Source organism: Delphinus delphis, chromosome 7, assembly GCF_949987515.2.
Source record: "Delphinus delphis chromosome 7, mDelDel1.2, whole genome shotgun sequence".
Lineage (NCBI taxonomy): Eukaryota > Metazoa > Chordata > Mammalia > Artiodactyla > Delphinidae > Delphinus > Delphinus delphis.
In genome coordinates, this window is record NC_082689.1 from 55593073 (window position 1) to 55615080 (window position 22008).

The 22008-nt window shown below is 33.8% G+C and overlaps 1 protein-coding gene across 1 annotated transcript in view; it reads right to left on the minus strand.

Annotated features, from left to right (window-relative positions):
- AGPS (alkylglycerone phosphate synthase) overlaps positions 1-22008 on the minus strand; it is a 139184-nt gene that overhangs the window by 62446 nt on the left and 54730 nt on the right. Inside the window, exons 9-10 of the mRNA XM_060016531.1 lie at positions 13236-13361; positions 10610-10718 (exon numbers count right to left, since the gene is read on the minus strand). Coding sequence (XP_059872514.1) covers positions 10610-10718; positions 13236-13361 — 235 coding nt within the window. The remainder of the gene's footprint in view (positions 1-10609; positions 10719-13235; positions 13362-22008) is intronic.

The window sequence follows — 22008 nt, forward strand, 5'->3', positions numbered from 1 at the left end:
ATGCACAGAACAAAGTATGGGGGAAAAGGTGCAGAGTTCCCAAGCCCTCTCCAGATACACCACCCTCCCAGCACTTCCATGTGTTTACCAACCCAGTAGTCCTCTGAAACTCATAATTTAGGGATTTTTATGGAGGCTTCATTACACAGGCATGATGACTAAACCACAGATATGGGTGACTAATTCAACTTCCAGCTGCTCCTCTCCTCTCCTCTCCTCTCCCCTCCCCTCCCCTCCCTAGAGGTCAGGGGGTGAGGCTGAAAGTTCCACAGGTTTCCATATTTTGGCTACTATGAATAATGCTACAAATATAGGTGTAAAAGTTTGTATGTAGATATATGTCTTCCTTTCTCTTGGATAGATACACAGACTTTCTTAATTTCAAAAAACCTTTGACCCTATTCCATGTAACACTCTACCTCAGCTACGTTTCCTGAGACTAAGTTCTAGGCAAGGGCAGCTAAGAGGTGAGGAGGGGCTCACTTCTTGCACCCAGCCTAAATTGGTGGGACAGAGACTCTACTTTGAGTGATACACTAAGCCTATGGTCCCAACCCTTTGCCCTGGCTTGTAAAGGGCTGGTATCTTGCCAGGAGAAGCAAACCAAGACCTACTTTCCTTCCTCCTTCTCCCCAGCACTTAGTTTCTAAAGTAAGGGTGTCCTCAGAGAAAAACATGCCACTGTCCCCACACCCACCTCCACAGCCTTAGCTCAGAGATTTTGCCAGAGGAAGAAATAAGCCATAAAACAGCTCCCAATCTTTTTTTCAAAGATTACTTGCAACAGAGCATGAAGAAGTTCAAGAAGTTTCAAGAATACTCTTGAAAACAGTGGAGGATGTGGTAAAAGGTAATTGGGAAGACATAGATAAATTTATTGGAGATATAGGCAAAATTGCAGGCCAGCTGTTTGCCTGGTAGAAACCTGGGGATACTGGAAGTCCTAGGTACAGCGACCAGGCAAGAGAAAAACATAAAAGGCATAAAAACTGGAAAGGAAGAAGTAAAACTGTCTCTATTTGTAGATGACATGATTTTATATATGGCTGGCTATACCATGCCATTTTATATAAGAGATAAACATCTGCAACTTCTGTTATCTGCAGGGGTTTCTGGAAGCAATCCCCTGCAGATACTGAGGAACAACTGTACAGAAAACCCTAAAGAGTCAACCAAAAAACTATTCAAACTGATCAGCAAATTCAGTACAGTTGCAGGATACAAAATTAACATACAAAAATCAGAAGCGTTTCTATACATTAACAGTGAATTTTCTGAAAGAGAGATAAAGAAATTAATCCCATTTACAAGAGCATCAAAAGCAATAAAATACTTAGGAATAAATTTAACCATTGAGGTAAAAGATCTCTACTCTGAAAACTAAGACACTGATGGGAAAAAAAAAAAAAATTGGGGCTTCCCTGGTCGAGTAGTGGTTGAGAGTCCGCCTGCTGATGCAGGGGACACGGGTTCGTGCCCCGGTCCGGGAAGATCCCACATGCCGCGGAGCAGCTGGGCCCGTGAGCCATGGCCGCTGAGCCTGCGAGTCTGGAGCCTGTGCTCCACAACGGGAGAGGCCACAACAGTGAGAGGCCCGCCTACCGCAAAAAAAAAAAAAAAAAACTGAAGAAGACACAAGTAAATGGAAAGGTGTCCTGTGTTCATTCATGGGTTGAAAAAATTAGTATTGTTAAAATGTCAGTACTACCAAAAGACATCTACAGACTCAATGCAATTCCCATCAAGATTCCAATGGCATTTTTTACAGAAAAACAAACAAACAAAAAAACACTCCTAAAACTTATATGGAACCACAAAAGACTCCAAGTAGCCAAAGAAATTCTGAGAAAGAAGAACAAAGCAGGAGGCATCACACTTACTGATTTCAAGCTATACTCTAAAGCTATAGTAAAGAGTATGGTACTGGAATAAAAACAAACAGATCAATGGAACAGAATCAAGAGCCCAGAAATGAACCCAAGCGTATACAGTCATATAATATTTGACAAAGGAGCTGATAGTACTCAAAGGAGAAAACACAGTCTCTTTAATAAATGGTGCTGGGAAAACTGGACATTGACATGTAAAAGAATGAAACCTGACCCCTATCTTACACCACTCAAAAAAATTAACTCAAATGTTAAAAGGCTTGTATGTAAGATCTGAAACCATGAAGCTCCCAGAAGAAAACATAGGGGAAAAGCTCCCTGAAATATGTATTGGTAATGATTTTTTGGAAATCACACCTGAAGCACAAGCAACAAAATAAAAAACAAATAAGTGGGACTACATCAAACTGAAAAGATTCTTTCTGCACAGCAAAAGAAACCACAAACAAAGTAAAAAGACAACCTACAGAATTGGAAAAAATATATGCAAACTATGTATCTGATAAAAGGTTAATATCTAAAATATATAAAGAACTCATACAACTCAATAGCAAAAAACAAATAATTCAATTAAAAAAACAGGCAAAGGACCTGAATAGACATTTTTCCAAAGAAGAAATACAAACGGCCAACAGGTACATGGAAAGATGTTCAACATCACTAGGGGAAAGCAAATTGAAACCACAAAGAGATACCACCTCACACCATCCAGAATGGCCATTATCAAAAAGATAAGAAATAACAAACACTGGCATGGATATGGAGAAAAGGGAACCCTTGTGCACTGTTGGTAGGATTATAAATCGGTGCAGCCACTATGGAAAACAGTATGAAGGTTCTTAAAAAAATTAAACATGAACTACCATATGATCCAACTACCATATGATCCAGCAATTCCACTTCTGGGAATATATCTGAAAGAAACAAAAACACTAACTCAAAAAGATATTTGCACCCCCCCCCATGTTCATAGCAGCATTATTTACAATAGCCAAAGTGTTCATCGATGAATGAATGGATAAAGAAGTTGTGGTAAATATATACAATGGAGTATTATTCAGGCATAAAAAAATGAGGAAATCCCACCATTTGTGACAACATGGATAGACCTTGAAGGCATTATGTAAGTTAAATAAGTCAGATAGAGGAAGACAAGTATTATATGATTTCACTTTTATGTGGAAGCTAATAAAAATAAACAAACAATAAAAATACACCAAACTCACAGAAAAAGACATCAGATTTGTGGTTACCAAAGGCAGAGGGTAGGGGGAGGAAGGTGGTCAAAAGGTACAAACTTTCAGTTATAAGATAAGTAAGTATCAGGGATGTAATGTACAACATGATGACTACTGTTAACGCTGCTGTATGATATACAAGAAAGTTGTTAAGAGAGTAGATCCTCAGAGATCTCATCACAAGAAGAAATTTTTTTTCATTTTTTTTTATTGTATCTATATGAGATGATGGATGTTAACTAAACCTATTGTGGTCATCATTTCACAATATATGTAAATCAAACCATCATGCTGTACACCTTAAACTTATACAGGGATGTATGTCAATTATTGCTCAATAAAACTAGTGTAGGGGGGAACAGTGGGGAGGACCCCTCCTAAGCTCACAAAAAATCTCAAACAATAACCCTAGGAACTATCCTTTCTAAGGGATACATTTTAAACAGGTGAATTTTATGGTATGTAAATTATATCTCAATAAAACAAAGGAAACTTCAGAGTTATCTTCTTAAACAAGGAGCTATGAGCCATACATTTTAGAAATAGGGGTATTTTTAGAAACAGGTATCTTAGGCTACAGAAAGAGTCTAAACAAACTCTAAACCTTTGCCAGAAAGAGGCGTAAGGCTGACAGACTATGCTGCCTTCTCATCCACCAACACAGAATTATCTATTACACCTATTCTTTCTTACCAAGACAAGTAGTATCACTTTAATTTTTAAAGTTGCTAATTCTTCTGCCACTATACTGACGCCATCCCTAAGCTTATTTGTAATTTTTTCTACTCTTCAACATTTTTCAAAGTTCCTGGTAGTCTTAGAATTAACACCTCATGCTGAAAGTTGTTTCTGCAAACAAACTGAAATTTGTCAGGCATAGCTCCTAAAGGCATGAATCATTTTTTCTATTTATTCTAATCTCTCCGCAGACTACAGAAAACTTTAATAAATACTTGTTCAAACTCAAAAGTCACCAGGTTGAAATTCATTAAGGAAAAGAAAGTTGGGGGTTGGGAGTGGGAGGGAGGTCCAAGAGGAAGGGGATATATGTATACATATAGCTGATTCACTTCATTGTACAGCAGAAACTAATACAACATTGTAAAGCAATTTTTCTCCAATAAAAAAGTAAATAAATAAATAAACTCAAGCAGGAAAACTGTGAAAAGAAGGTTAGTATAAGCCTTGCTTTTAGACAGGAAAATTTCTCTATTTAAAATTAAACTCCAGGGACTTCCCTGGTGGCTCAGTGGTTAAGAATCTGCCTGCCAAGGCAGCGGACAAGGGTTCGAGCCCTGGTCCGGGAAGATCCCACGTGTCACGGAGCAACTAAGCCCGCGCGCCCCAAATACTGAGCCTGTGCTTTAGAGCCCACAAGCCGCAACTACTGAGCCCATGTGCCACAACTACTGAAGCCTGTGTGCCTAGAGCCCATGCTCTACCACAAGAGAAGCCACCGCAAGGAGAAGCCCGCGCACCACAACGAAGAGTAGCCCCCACTCACCGTAACTAGAGAAAGCCCACGCGCAGCAAGGAAGAACCAATGCAGCCAAAAATAAATAAGTAAAATTTGAAAAAAATTTAAAAAAAAAGAATCTTTAAAAAAAAAAAAATAAAAAATAAATAAAATTAAACTCCAAGTTCCTGACTTTTTGTGAAATATTTCTTTACATCTCAGAAATAAAGCCATTTGAAAATATTTCTATAAATTACTGCATATAATATAACCTAAATATAATCCAAAGAAAAAATCAGAAACCATTTAAAAGCCAATCAATGAGGGTCTGCTTAAATAGAACAGAGTACATACCAATGGAATATCAGGTAGCTGCCAAAAAGAATGAAGTGGTTCTAAATGTGATGATTTGAAGTGAGCATTATAAAATTAAGTATAAATCAAAGAGTAGTAAACTCCCATTTCTGTTTTTAAAAACACATACATATACGCTTATAAATAGCAAAAGTGTTTACTCTGGGCAAGGGAGATGCCTAAAAGACAGGGATAGAAGGCAGATTTTTCCCTATACATCTTTTGTACCTTTTGAATTTTGTACATGTATGTACATATTTTAACTTTGTACATGTAATTACTTACTCAAAAAGTTTATTTGAAAATATATGTATAAAACATTGGCAAACTTTCCTTAAAATTCTAATTCTACACCCAAATTCTAAGGTACTAGTAAGAAGTGACCACGCCTTAAATTTCTGTATACCCATATTGCCTCATACGTATAGCATGCATTCTAAAGTGGTAAAACCCACCATAACACTATAAGTAAGGTTAAAAAATAAAAATCAGTAAAATGAGGCTTTGCATTGTTGCAAGGTTAATGAAATGACCAAGGCTAGTCTGTGCAACTATCCAGCTATGAGTTCTGCAGCAGGGGTTAGGGGTTGGGGGGGGTCCCCACTGTAAAAGAAAACTCCATCCAAGTCCCAAATGCAGTCTGGCACTAGGCAGTTCTTCCATCCAGACTTATACTCAAATTAATCCAATCATAAATGTTTACATCTAAATTCACTTCATTGAAAGGCTCACTTCTGTTGGGCTTTATTATATTTATTGATTCTTTTGCTCTGAGAATTTTATGTCAGTGGAGTGATATAAAACTACTTAGATTACTTATCACTTGATTATATGCACATTATACCAATATTTTATATCCACTTTATATAATTGTTTGTAAACAACTCCATGGCAATGTGACATCATAGAGGCTCATATGTCATTCACTTTCTGTTTCAATAAAAATATGTTACTGTAAATTTTAGAATTTTCTGTTTTATAATTTCAAATATAGTGCTCTTAAGAAAACTGAAAGCTTCAACTACTAGCTAATACAAAATGCAAGTATTTGCTTGACGTAAATAAAATCTTTCATAATTTGAAAATATACGTTCAGGTGACCTCAGGACTGAGAAGAAAGGTAATCATTTGATTCTGAATCTTCTCTCTCCCTCTACCCTCCTCCCCCCAAACATGAAAATCAACAAGGAAAACAAATAAAACCACACAGGACATACACTTTAGTATTAAAAGGAGACAAGAAAACACTATGACTTTCTAATTACCCATAAGTAGAGATAAAAAGAAAAAACTCCAACAGACCTTCTACAGCCTTCCAGCTGCTACAAGCTTATAAGGGCAGAAAGTGAGTAAGGGGGGGGTGGTTAGAAGACTCCCTAAGAAAGAGTAGAGGGTAGCAGAGGACTTAAAGTAAGCAGAGACAAAATCAACCCCAGAAAGCAAAACTGCAACAATAAACTCCAAATACTGTATAAGACTTGGTAATCCATAACCCTGGCTATGAGGAGGGGTTTGAAAATGGAAGTAACCAGAAATGACACCCTTGGAGAAGTAAGGGAAGTATCTTCAAAGAAGCATCAAATTAGAGGAGTGTGGTACTCCTTGGAGACAAGGCAGTGGAGGGAAAGAATAAAATTAGGAGGAAAATTAAAGATCTGATAGAAATGAAAGAGAAACAGGACATGTCATGGCTTCTCCCACCAAAAACACCACCATCTATAAAGCAAATAGCACAAAAGAGGGTAGAAGTGACAGAACAGAACACTCTCAAACTAGGAACCCTTTCCAAGTAATAACAGGAACAGAAAAAAGCAGACCAAATCCATTCAAAACTACTGCAAAACATCAGAAAATGGAAATAATAGCTTTTCTGCTGATGAAAAGTATCCCCCACAAAACCAACCATGATCCTGAAGAAAACTGTAAACACAGCATTTCAAACTCAATTAAACACTGTCAAACAAGCATTTGGGGATACGAAAAAATAGCTGAATTAGAAACATAAACACTAAAAACATAAATGGACAAAAAACAAGAGAAAATGAAATAAACGATGACCAAACTCAGGGAAGAAATAGAACAACAAAACATTAAAAAAATGAAGGCTGGGTTACAAGGTATCCAAAGGAGAAGAGAGAATAGATTCAAATGAAAACTTAATACAGGGCATTGAAGAAAAGCCAGAAAATAACCAAGAGAATTAAAATAAAATACAGAAGTTGAGAAAAAAAGAGAAATCATGGATGAAATGGAAAATAAGCAAAGAAAGTCAGACAAATGTATAACTCGTGTCCCTGAAGAAGAAAAATCAAAACAGCAGGGGGAATGGAATCCCAAACCCTAATATTTAACTCTATAATCCAAAGAAAAACTTTACAGAAATAAAAGAAGACCAGCATATACACAGAGAAAGGGTCCACTGACCAGAGCAAAATGACCCACAACAATCAACTCTCAGTTGTAAAAGTAAACTTTAATGATAAAGAAAAAAAATCCTCACTGCCTCCAGGCAAAAAGTCAAGAGAATTGGCATTAGATTTCTTTAAAACAACATATAAAACCAAAGCAACAGTGGAACAGTATTTTCAAAAAACAAGGGAAAAAAGTGTGACCCATGAATATTAAAGCCACTCAAGCTGTCCTGCAGGTATCAAGGTCATAGAAAAGTAGTTTAGAACATTCCAGAACTCATGGGATATACGAATATGCCTTTCCTGAGGAATCTACTAAAGGATGAGCTTTATTTAACCAAAAGATGAAGTAAAGCTACACAGAAGGACTGATAGTAAGCTTTTCATCTATTTCATTTTAGAGCAAAGGCTAAAACAAGGGTGGGTAACGAGTTAAAAAAAAAAACATACTTTTAGCCATTTTTCAAATAAAAGAGCAAATCATTATAAGTTACTAGTAAATTCCACATATAGGAAAAGAATATAAAACATTTCAAATGCTTTATTTATTACGGTTTTCATTAATTCATCATGATACTATAACATCTAAAACGGGAGGAACCTGCTTGTCAAAATAATCATTATGAAAAATTCATAACACAAAACAAGATAAAAACATTAAACTTAACTTGGCTAACCACATGTGGAACTTAGCAGGATGGGGGAAAATAGGTTTTTTTATAATGGTGATGCTTTCAAGGTTGTCGTCAAATGATTTAACTATAGCAAAAGAAAGTATTTTCTAAAGCTCAAGGAAAAGTTTATGATTCATATTTAAGGCAGGAGGTTATTATTTAGATAGTTCAAAACAGCAGAGGAAATACATATTATAAAAGAATATGATTTCACATCAATTTACTCTCTCAGTCATGCTGTCTCCTGGACTATATTAAGATTACTCTATATCCACATACATACAGAAATGGGGATTAGGGACCATAAATATACTTATAAAGATCACTAATGCCAAAATAATAAACAGCCACAACAGTTTAACATGTGTTGAGTACTTACTACGCGCTTATAAACTGTTTAGCATAATTTCGTTTGACCCTCTCAAAAAGTTTTTGAATATAGATACTTTTATTATCCCCATTTTACAGCTGAGGACATAGGGCAATAGAGAACTACCTAATTTACACAGTCACAGAAATATAAGTGGTAAAACCAGGATTGAAATCCAGATCTGAAAGATTTCAAGGTTCATGCTCTTAAATCAGTATGGCATTTTGCATGGATATTTATAATAAAATCTCATTTAAATATAGTAACTTACCCTTGTACATGTTTCTAATAAACTGTATTTCTTTGCTTACTTTATTATAACAATGAGTTTGCCTTCCTTAAATTCGTACAAAAATTTACTATTGAAGGAGGTAGTCCAGTCTTTTGGATAAAGTTCAAACTATTATAAAAGGGATAAAAGACCAAATTATCTCTCCAGCCATCCTGTAACACTTACTATTCCACATCCTGACCTGCTGTCAACTCCACTCTACAATTAAATCTTAAGTTCCAGTCACACTGAAAAACTGGCACCTTCACGAGGCAGACACAGCTCTTTCTCACTTTTAAGCCTGTTCACATGCAGTTAGTTCTCTGTGTAGGGCAACTCCCTCCCCACCTTATTCTCTCAACTCTGCCTAGAATTATTTTCTCATTATCATCCTTGAAGGACCTCTTTAGGCACAACCCCTCTGCGGAAGTCTTCCTAAGCACCCATCAACATGACTTTTGTCTGTATTTCTCCTTCATTTACTTCTATCATACAATTTATCTTATTCAATTTTAATGGTCAATTATTACCTGTGTCCTTGGGTGTGCCACCACAGTACCTAGCAACCAGAATTTTTTAAACGCTAATTGATGGAAGCAAAAAAATGTTTGATGTAGCTACTTGAAAAGATAATTTACAGAGTTGACTCCAACTATGTATATACCAATAGTAAAATTAATAATTATCAGTTTTAATACCTATTTGTTATTCAACTTGACATTTGACTGGAAAAAGTTATATTCTTTCAGTTAACTCTTGGATGATGCATTAATACAAGAAGTTCCAAAATAATATTTTTTAGAGAACTATATTATTTTAAAGGAATTTAATATTTTATTTTTCTCATTAAAAGTATAGTTCTGTTTTTCCACAGAAGAGTACACTGATCAGAAAAGGAATAAGAGAGTAAATTGGTGAAACACCTTGACAGAGGTTTGTCACTAATTATGAAAAATATCTAAGCTATACCACTGGTCATCAATTTAAGAGTTGACCTCTAGTACATCACTAAGACACATAATTTATTTTTTCCTTGATGTTACCATCAAAAGTTAGAATTTATGCCCTAACATCCTAGTTTATCATAAATGCACTTTTATCCATGAATATAGCTAGATGTTTTGAAAATCTTTTGACAGATTGTACCACCTTCTGACTTAGTAGTGAGTTCCTTTGGTAACTTGGAAACACTTTCATTTCTCTGAATTTAAGGGATAACTATCCCTCTCTACCATGCTAAGAATTGAAAAATATGCCCACCTTCACCTTATCCATAAAATTCACAGTGCCTACATAATAGTTAGTTTGCAAACTAGAAGGAAGGTTAGTGGTTTTTTCCCCCTCATAGGTACAGAAATTAAATGTTTTGCATAAGATGAAGAACTACATTCTAATCTACCCAGCATTAAGTAACCAAGCAAAGATGACTCAAGTAGTGAAAAAATAAAAGACCAATGTAAGTTTTCAAAGATATGTGAATCAACAGAATTTTAAATTCCACTTCTTCAAAAACCAACTAGCAAATAACAAAAGATATAATTATAGAAAGACAAGGCAATAAGATAATACTTTATTAGTCCTTTCCTCCTGATAATTCAGAGATTAGAAAATACCATACCAATAAATGTAAAAGCAAACCATTTTAAACCCTAACAGCTACTCTTCCTGAAATTGATTAAAAACTCTAAAAGAAAAACAAAATAACACCAAAAGGACTAAGCTGGCTCTAAAAACATAAAAAAGCAAAATTCAAGAGAAAGTTTAATAAGATGTTCTTATAATAAAAACTTTATGAAGTACTAACTTGAAGTCATAAAACTTAAAAAAAAATTAAATATATAAAACATGTCTTTCTTTCAAAAATCTGATATCACAATATCACAGATTTTCACAAAACTGAATCACTAACCTGTATTTTTTCATAATAAGTTTGCAGTTATATTTACCTTCAGATCCCATGATGAAGTGATGGATATCAGGGCCTGTTGACATTCGAGGTCCTTGACAGCTTTTTTCTATTATACCTCTAGGTGTTACCATTTTTATATGAACCACCTGTTTAATACAATGCATGATGTAAATTCTAGATATCTGTCAGTGAATGTTGTGTGTGTGGATACACACACCCATATATATTTATATAAAACACTATTTTTAAAATATTGGTTTAAGTGATAAATGGTGATTCCCTTCAGAATTCTAATATCTTTTAGTAGTTCTTAGACTAAAAATAAATTGTATGTAACTTTAAAACAGGGAAAAATTATTCTAAGATTGTTATTGGCCTAGGTATATTCATCATCTTAAAAACTGAAAAACACATTTCTTTAAACCAAAGCTAGTCTAGGGCTGTCCATGTGGTAAAGAACTAAAGGATGGAAAAAATATGCAATGATCACATTTTAATAGGTTCATTCTTTCATTTATTTAACAATATTTATGAAGCACTATTATTCATGTTAGGCACTATTCTAGATGCTTAGAATTCTAAGAAAAAAATTATTCTTGCCTTATCCCCACCTTCAACTTATCTACTTTGCCCACTCAGTAGAAAAGAGTGAAAAGAACGAAGTATTAATTTTGATCACATCAAAATTGGGATGAAGAGAGAGATGTGGTGACTGAGTTAAAAAGAAGAAGAAAGATATCTGTGAGATATGTCTCACACATGTGAGAAATTAAGTACATTGTAGGGAGAGGGTCAATCAAAAAAATTCCTCAGATCCGACTCAGAAATGGTTAGGTAAAAACCCAACATATTTTCAGAATAATTTTTTGACAGATAAATAAAAATAGTCTATTGTTGAAGGAAATGAGCAGAGGACATAAATAAAGAATTCGCAAAATAAAAAGATAAAAATTGCTAATGAGGACATTTTAAAAGATTATATTCACTAACAAATAAATATAAAATTTTAGGAAAAAAATATAAATAAAAGGTCCAGTAAAATAAAGATTCTCATAGTGCTAGTAAGAATGTCAACTGGCACAAAATTTTTATAGAGCAATTTGGCTGTAAGGGTCCAAGGACCTAAAAACATGCTTGACCCAACAATCCAAGCTAGGAACTTACCCAAAGAAAATGATCAAAGAAGTATGCTAAAAAATTACTACAGAAGATATTTTTCCCTTTATCTATTTCTATAATTTTGAAATAAAAATAATTTAAATATTCTTTAACAGGGAATTACTAAATCACAAATTATCAATAAAAGAGAATTATATGCATTTTTTAAAAATAATGGTGCAAACCTATGCTCATTGACATGTTAATAGATTGATAACAGTTTAAAGAGCAGATTAAACACAGTATGATGCTTTTTTATATTAAAGACTAGATATAAACATGCAAATAAGTACATTAAAATGTATACTTATAATCTGTGGCCCTTAAATAACCCCCAAAAGGATTAAAATAAATTACATGCTTTAGCAGTACTAAATGTGGTAATCTATCAAATATGCTTAACTCTGATAAAGCTTTTAATAATCCAATAGTAAAAGGATCAAATTCTCTTTTCTGAAACTGAATTTATGTTATCTTAATTGCAGAAAGAAAAATGTGATTTCTAAAATATCTTCAATTAAAAAAAAGATAATGCAAACATTTAAAAAGTGTTCATAATATAGACACTTAAAGTCTTAAATTGTTGGGTGTTAACTATAAAAAAACAATATATTTCATCAACAATTTGATATTTCTATCAATGAAGACATTGATGAAAATGTTGAAACGCTAGATTTGAAAAACAAACCTAAATAGCTCTAGGAATAATGTTAGGAATACCACTTTAATAGTCTTATAAATTATTCTTTTAAATTGTTATCAAAATATTGATGATAAAGGGAACTAACATGTATGAAGTACCTATTACATACCAGTGATTCCGCTAAGAGTTTTCATTTTATGTCCTTTATTCCTTATAATAATTCTATGCAACAAATAACATTATTCTATTTTATATAGTAGGAAATTGAAGTTTAGAAAGGTAAACCAATTTGCACAAAGTCACACAATTAATCACTGGAAAAGTTACATATGGAACAAATGATACCTAATTCCTAGCCAGGATGCCTAACTAATTCTCAAGAGCAATGACACCAGATCAGCTAAAACAAAATGATGTGCACATAAAACATTACATTAACTAGAACATTTTTAATTGGGCTCTTTAATTCTATACAGAAAACTTTTTTCAGAAAAATAAATATAAAATCTCATAAGGCAAAACAGTAGTAATGACAAGATCACCTAAGTAAATAGACTAAAATAGTGGTAGAGTTGAAGACCAAGGCTCCAAGGCTTGCAAACTAATATTTAGATACATTTATAAGTCAGATACTGAGACATCTACAAAACTTAAATATCAGTTACTCAAAAAGAAGCACTCTTAAATAATGACCACAGTTGTACCTTTTAACTGTTTGTATTACACATAGTCAACGTTACTATAATCAAAAAGGGTATACTTTTGTGGGGAACTCTCCAACTCAATTTTTAAAGGCTTAACAACTTTATAATAATCTCCATAGACTAATTAATTATTATATAATAAATAGAAAAAAATTTACCAAGTCCTCAATATTGCCATAGATATTCTTCTTCATGCCTGATGCCCGAGTAGATACCCATCCTCCCACAGTGCTGAATTCCAGGGAATCTGGTTCATGACCTGTACAATAACCACTTTCTTTAAGCTGAAAAACAAAAATGTAACATTTTACCAGTGAAAATGGCCCCGTTTAACACAGCACTCAACACATTAACTCGTTCCACATTAAAATTTCCATGTCATTGCCATTTGGACTCATTAAAACCTATATAGAAAAAGAAATACTTTTATCATACTAGTCTAAAAATATTTTTAAGCTTTTGCCTAGTGGAAAAATATGGGCCAAAAGACAGCTGCATTTTCCACAGGTTCACCAGCCAATCTTACTCCTTACATTCTTTTATTTTAAAGCCAACTACCCTCCCTCCTTTTTTTTTCCACAAAGAGACAATTTACTTATGGAGATCAGATTATGCTTAAATAATTGCCAACTTCATCTAAACACTTTCAATAAATAAAGCACTTAAATCTCTTATGCTCCCTACCCTAATATAATCTGCAGCAGGCCTGCAGAAAATCTGAGCAAATTGCCTGTACTTAATTCTCTCAAGGACTCATGTGCTTTAATGTACAGCCATCTGGCTAGGTTTCCTGCATGTAATACCATCATGTATTTGTGACGCAGATCATGCATTCCTGTACATTAAATAGTCACTTGTTTCTCATTTTTCTACATTAGCGTGGCTTTGCCATCTGCACAGCACCTGAGGTTGGATGGATGCCCTTTACGGCAACACCACCAAAGCCATTCCACTAAAAACATTTTAAAGACTCAGCCATCCCATGTCAAATGGTACAGACACTACCACCTGCATACCCACTGTCTACTGCACTCAAGCCTATCAATCTGTGTTGACCATTTTGATAGTCATCCAATTAAGCAACTGTTTCTGTTTTTCAGGTAAGCCACGCAGAGATGTAGAATATGTCAGCTATGTTTATATCTGTGTATTTAAGTATGGTATGAAAGCTGTAATCCAGAACCTGAGAACCTATAGGTTGAATACAATTTGTTAGCTTTTGCACACAAGCAATGCAAATTATTTATGTCTAATTTTGTTGCTAGGAAAACAAGATTTTAAGACATCAATTATTACATAATAGAATTTTTTCACTAAACATTCAATACATTTATTTAATTTTAAGAGGTTAATAACCACTCACAAATAAGTAACTTAAATACAGAACTGAAAGCTAAAACGAAGATTATCAGACCATGATATTTCTTCCTTAATTCCCAAACAATCTATATTCATATTATGTACTCTCAAAAGACTACTACCTTTTGATTTTTCTGAAAGTAATATACACACACACACACACACACACAAAACTCTTAAAACTCAACAATAAGAAAAAACCCAATTAAAAATTGGACCAAAGACCTTAACAGATACCTCACTGAAAATAGCAAATAATCATATGAAAAGATGTTCCACATCATATGTCATCAGGGAAACACAAATTAAAATAACAATGAGATATTACTACACATCTATATGAATGGCCCAAATCCAGAACACTGACAACACCAAATGCTACAGAGGATGTGGAGCAACAGACACTCGCAGTGCTGGTGGGAATGCAAAATGGTAATTTGAAAGACTATCTGGCAATTTCTTACAAAACTAAACATACTCTTACCATACAATTCAGTAATCATACTCCTTGTATTTACTCAAAGGAGCTGAAAACTTATGTTGACATAAAAACCTGCACATGAATGTTTAAAGCAGCTTTATTCATAACTGCCAAAACTCGGAAGCAACCAAGATTTCCTTCAGTTGTTGAATGGATAAATAAACTGTGGTACATCCAGACAATGGAATATTATCCAGTGCTGAAAAGAAATAAGCTATCAAGCCATGAAAAGACATGGAGGAAACTTAAACGCATATTACTAAATGAAAGAAGCCAATCTGAAAAGGCCACATATTCTATGATCCCAACTATATGACATTCTGGAAAAGATAAAACTATGGAAACAATAAAAAGATCAGTGGTTGCCAGGGGTCGGGGGGCTGACAAAATGAACAGGGAGAGCATAAAGAATGTAGAGCAGTGAAAATACTCTGATAATATAATGAAGGCTACTCAGTGATTATTTATACATCTGTCCAAACCCACAGAATATACACCACCACAATTGAACCCTAAAATAAACTATGGACTTTTTGTAATTATGATGTGCCAATGTAGGTTCACCCTTGGTAAAAGAAATCTCAATGTCATTATATCACTTTATGTGGAATCTAAAAAAGTTGAACTCATAGAAGCATAGATTTGTGGTTATCAGGGGATGAGGGGGTGGGGGAAATGGGGAGATAGTGGTCAAGGGGTACAAACTTCCAGTGATGTTGATAATGGGGGAGGCTATGCATGCGTGGGGGCAGGGGCATGTGGGAAATCTCTGTACCTCCCTCTCAATTTTGTTTTAAACCTAACATTGCTCTAAAAAATAAAGTGCTAAAAAATTATGAAACAAAGATATTTTCAGACAAACAAAAGCAAAAAAAATTCATCAGCAGCAGACTCACGCTAAAGATATTTAAAACAAGTCCTTCAAGCAGAAGGAAAATATCATCAGATTGAATTAAAAGGCACCACAAAGGGTAACTAGATGGGTAAATATAAAAGATGTTTTCTTACTGTTTAAATATCTTTAAAAGATAACTTACTATTTCAACAAAAATTATAACAATATATTATAGGTTTTATAATATATGCAAAAGTAGAATGTATGACAACAGCACAAAGGAGAGACAAGGGGAAAGGGAAGTATAATATTTTATGGTTCTTATGCTAAACTCTAAGTGTTATATACATTATCACCTTAAAGCAGACTATTTTAAGTTAAAGATATACACTATAAAACCTGAAACCCTTAAAAGAACAAAACAAAAACTTATAGCTAATGAAGAAAGAAAAAAGATAAAATGGTATCATTAAAAAAAAAATTCAATCCAAAAAAAGGCAGTAAAAGTGGAAAAGGAGAAAACACAGATAGGAAAGATAGAAAACAAATTGCAAGATGACAGACTTAAACTGAACCATATCAATAAATCACATTGAAGGTAAAAGGTCTAACCATCCCAATTAAAAGGTAGAGACTTTCATGTTAGATAAAAAGGAAAGACCCAATTGTATGCTGTCTATAAGAAAAACACTTTAAATATAAAAATATAAATTAGTAAAAAATTTAAAAATGGAAAAGGGAAAAAGATATACCATGCTAACAACAGTCAAAATAAAACTGCAATGGCTGTTTTAACATCCGATGAAGTAGATTTCAGAGCAAAAAATACTATCAGGAAGAAGGAAAGTCATTTCACAGTAACAAAATTGTTCATTAGTCAAGAAGCAATAACAATCCTCAGTATTTATTCCCCCCAAAACAGAGCTTTAAATATATGAAGTGAAAACTGATAGAACTGCAAGAAAAAATAGATCTATAATAGTTGGAGACTGCAATTCCCTTCTGTCAATAACTGATAGAACAAGTAGACAGAAATTTTTTTTAAATACAGAAGACGTGGACAACACTATAAATCAATTTGACCTAACAGACATGTATAGACCACTCGAACCAACAGCAGCAGAGGACAAATTCTTTTCAACTGTACATGGAACATTTACAAGACAGACCATACTGTAGGCCATAAAACAAATATCAATTAATTTGATAGGATTTAAGTCATATAAAGAATGTTTTCTGAACACAATGGAATTAACATAGAAATCAGTAACAGAACGATGTTTAGAAAAATCCCCCAATAAGTGGAAATGAAACAACAACTTGTAAGTACCTATAGGTCAAAGAAAGAATCAAAAGGGAAGTAGAAAATATTTTGAAATTAATGAAATTGAGCAGACATATCAAAATTTGTAGGATACCATAAAAGCAGTAGTTGCAGGAAATTTATAGTACTGAAAACCTATATTAAAAAAGAAGAAAGGCCTCAAATAAATCCCTCATCTTCCACCTTAAGACACAAAAAAAGCATTTGACAAAATCCAAAATCCACTCCTAATAAAAACACTCTACAAACTAAGGTAGAAGGAACTTCCTCAACTTGATTAAGGGCACCTACAAAAAAACTCCCTATACATTAAGTATTAACATCATACCTAATGGTGAAGAACTGAATGCATCTCTCTTAAATCACGAACAAGATAAGGGTGTCTATTTTCACTTCTTTTCAACAGTGCATTAGAGGTTCTAGTCAGTGCAATCAGGTAAGAAAAAGAAATAAAGGCATACTGATTGGAAAGGAAGAAGTAAAATTGTCTTTATTCACAAAGGACATGATCATAAATGTAGTAAATCTAATGGGAGCTAAAACTTTTAAAACGAATTAGTGAATTTAGTAAGATTGCTAGATTTAAGAGCTATACACAAAAATCCATTTTATTTCCATATACTAATGAAGAATACTCAGAAACTGAAAACTTTTTAAAATACCATTTATAAAAATTTTTAATACTTAAGGACAAATCTACTAAAAATATGAAATATTTGTACACTAAAAACCATGACACAGCTGAGAGAAATTAATAGACCTTAGAAAAACTAAAGTTATACCATGTTCATGGGTCAGAAGATTCAATATTAAGATGTCAGTTCTCCCCAAATTGATGTACAGAGTTGATGCAATCCCAATCAAAACACCAACAGGCTACTTTTTTTAAATAGAAATTGACAAGGTGATTATAAATATCATATAGAAATACAAAGAACCCAGAATCACCAAAACAACTTTGAAAAAGATTTATGATAAAGCCACAAGAACCCAAATAGTGTGGTACTGGCATAAAGATATACAATAGATCAACGGAACAAAATAGAGTCCAGACTAGATGCACATTATTATATATTACATATTATATAAAAATGACAACAGACAAGTTTTATGATGGTGCAAAGTCAACTCCGTGAAGAAAGGATAGTCTTTTCAACAAATGGTGCTGGAACAACTGATTATCCATATGCAAAAAAAATGAACTTCAACCTATCCCTCACGCCATACATGAACATTAACTCAAAATCTTCAAAACTCATCAGACTTGAAAAGAAACTAAAAACTATGAAACTTAAATGGGAGAAAATCTTTGTAACCTCAGGTGAAGCAAAAGTTTCTAGATATGACAGTAGAAGCATGATATATAAAGTAAAAAATTAAGTACTTCATCAAAATTAAAAACCATCTACTCTTCAAAAGACTCTGTTAAGAGAATGAAAAGACAAGCCACAGACTGGGAGAAAATATTTGCGAAGTATATATCTGGAAAAGAACTTATGTCCAGAATATGTTAAAAAAAATTCTCAAAACCCAATAAAAAGAAAACAATCCAATTTAAAAATTGGGCAAACACTTGAAGAGACACTTCACCAAAGAAAATATATGGATGGCAAATAGTGCTTGAAAAGATCTCCAACATCATTACTTATTAGAGAAATGCAAATTAAAACCACAGTAAGATACCATAACAAATCTACTAGAACAACTAAACTTTAAAAGACTAACAATAACAAATATTGGCGAGGATGTAGATAAACTCATACAGTGCTAGCGCGAATATCAAATGATGCAATCACTCTGGGAAAACGTTTGCTGGTTTTTCAAAAAGGTAAATATATATCTACCAAATGATTTAGCCATTTCATTTCTAGATACTTACCCAAGAGAAAGGAAGGTATATGTCCAAACAAAGACTTACACATGAATGTTCAAAGCAGCTTTATTTGTAATAGCCCAAAACTGGAAATAATCCAAGCATTCAACAAGTGATTGGATAAACAAACAGTGGTATATCTATACAACTGAATACTACTGAGCAACAAAAAGGAATAAAATAATGATACATGCAACAATATGCATGAATCTCAAAATAATTATGCCTAGTGAAAGAAGGCAACCCTCGCCCCACCCTTGTAAAAAAAGAGCTATGTGATTTCATTTTAATAAAACTGTAGGACATTCAAACAAATCTACAGTGACAGAAAACATATCAGTGATTGCCAGGGACATGGAAAAGATGGGATGGAGAGAATTATAAAGAGGCCAGGAGGAAACTTTTGGGATTGGTGCATGTGTTCTATATCTTGATTGTGGAGATGGTTTCATGGTTGTATTCATATACCAAACCTTAGCAAGTTCTGCATTTTAAATGACTGCAGTTTACAGTATTGTATGACAATTATATCTCAATGAAACTATTATAAACAAAAGCAGGGACTTCCCTGGTGGTCCAGTGGTTAAGAATCCGCCTTCCAATGCAGGGAACACGGATTTGATCCCTGGTGGGGGAACTAAGATCCCACATGCTGCGGTTCAACTAAACCCCTGCACTGCAACTACTGAGCCCATGCGCTGCAACTACTGAACCCATGTACCACAACTAGAGAGCCTGCACACCACAATTACTGAGCCCATGCACTCTGAAGCCCATGTGCCACAACTAGAGAGCTTGCATGCCGCAACTACTGAGTCCACGTGCTCTAGAGCCGGAGCGTCACAACTGCAGAGAAGCCCATGCACTGCAACAAACAGCCCGCATGCCGCAACTAAGACCCAGTGCAATCACATAAATAAATATTTTTAAAAATAAAAAGACCCTTTAGAAATACTAAAAAGAAAAAAAAAGACTCAGGATTTTGGCTCAAGCTGCCCAAAGAACTGAATTTCCACCAACTGGGAATGAGAAGGCTGCAGAATAAGCAAATTGTGGAGGGAAAATTGAAATTCAATTTTTTTAAATGTTAAGTTTGAAATGTGTATTAGATATACAAGTGGAGACGTCAACTACGCAAGTGAATATGCAAGTTTAGAGTTCAAGAAAGAAGTCTGAGGTGATACAAATTTAGGAGTCTTTGGCATATAGAAGAAATATTTAAAGTCAGCTGTGTCTGAATGAAGCAGATAGTACTCAATAAAAATTAGTGGAATTAATAAAAGTTCTAAGTACTTTACATTATTAACTTATTTCATCCTAACAAAAACTTTATGAAGTAGGTATTATCTCCATTTTATAGATAAAGAAACTGAGGCACTGAGAAATGCATCCCTAGTGGGGAGAAAACGTAAGTCACATATCCCCAGACTATTAACTAATGAAATTAAGTAGCCAAAGATTTAATAAACCTAGAAACAAATTCCCAAAATCCAAAGTTAACATTTAATGACCTCCCTTTCATACATATTAAAAAATGTAATCTACAAGTTAAAAAGATGAAAATTTGTGCTACCCAACTAATATATTTGTGTCATTTTAAAACTTCTAGAATGAAAAAGCAGGAAGTTTTAAGTTGGTTACCTCAGCTGAAGAAGAAACTGAAGAATACAGAAGCATAATGAGGAAGAACTTGAAATGGGATCAACACACCTATAGAAACTATATTAGAGTCTACTAGAGGCAAAAAGAAATGTTCTATGTTGGCATTTAGGGAAATAAACTAGTAGGTAAAATATCAGAAGTTCCTAGTCTAGGAAAATGTCATTTAAATTTCAAGGAAATATGTTTCTTGAATTTTAATTCTAACCTTTAAAAAAAAAAAACTTGGAAAGGTTAAAATACTACATCAAATGCTATAATAAAGGATATAAAATTATAGACATGAAAGGCCATTCTTTGTTATAAAAAAAAATCACTGTTGATAATGCCTCTCAGCATAACAGAAGACTAATACAGGCCTTTTTACAGGTTTTTTTTAATTAAATACTATTATTCAACCCACAAAGTTCATTAATAATTAACAAACCTAATTACCTTGAATTATATAAAACCTTGACTTACTGAAGATCTTTAATGTCTCAATGAATATGTTCAATTTTATTCTAGTTCTCTGTATCTTAGCGCATTAAATAAAAAATAAAAGTTTAATAATGTTTTTCAAAACCTTTCATCCAGAATTGGTCACCAGCATACCAACTTCATTCAACTCTTTACCATGAAATATGGAAAAAGATAATAAAAAAAAGATCAACAAGCATGTCACATTTCTCTCTGTGTTGTTAAAAGGTGGGATGAAGAAGGGGAAAAAAAGGTAGGAAAGAGGGGTCTCTGTAACCCAAATTGAACAAAATAGTCAGTTCATCACCAGCGAACTGGACTTTCTAACTTTTGTTTACAAAAGCTGAGTTACAGTCATCTTGACCATATTTGAAAGGGCTGAAGAAACCAATACATTTTAATAATTACCGCTTAAAATCCATGAAGAGAACCTCAAGTTTCCTAAAATTCGTTAGGATCCCAAAAAAGTGCTATAAGGACTCCAGGAGTTCCACTTATTCATGAGATGAGCAGTTTTCAATAGAATTATGCTTTGAAAATTTCAATGAATAGCAAATACCAACATCTACCCAAATTGATCAAATTTATCATTAATTTCTGAGAATTCTGTGTCCAACTTGTTCTGTTTCGCTCCATGCTTACGACCTTGTTTCAAGTCACTATCAGCTCTTGTCCAAATTATTGCAGCAGCCACTTAATCCACCTTTACTTGCCCATCCATCCTCCACAGAGTAGCTCACGAAAACTAAGTACAAAGGTAAAGTTCAAACATTTGGGGCTTTATGATCTGACCTCTTCATGTTTTCCTGGCTTCACCCTTTACCACTACTATACGTACACTCACCCAAAATACAAACACCAAGAATATGTGTTCTCCCATATACACAGACTAGATCTCAGCCATATTCAACTATCTGCAGATCCTCCAAAGCAACAGCTGC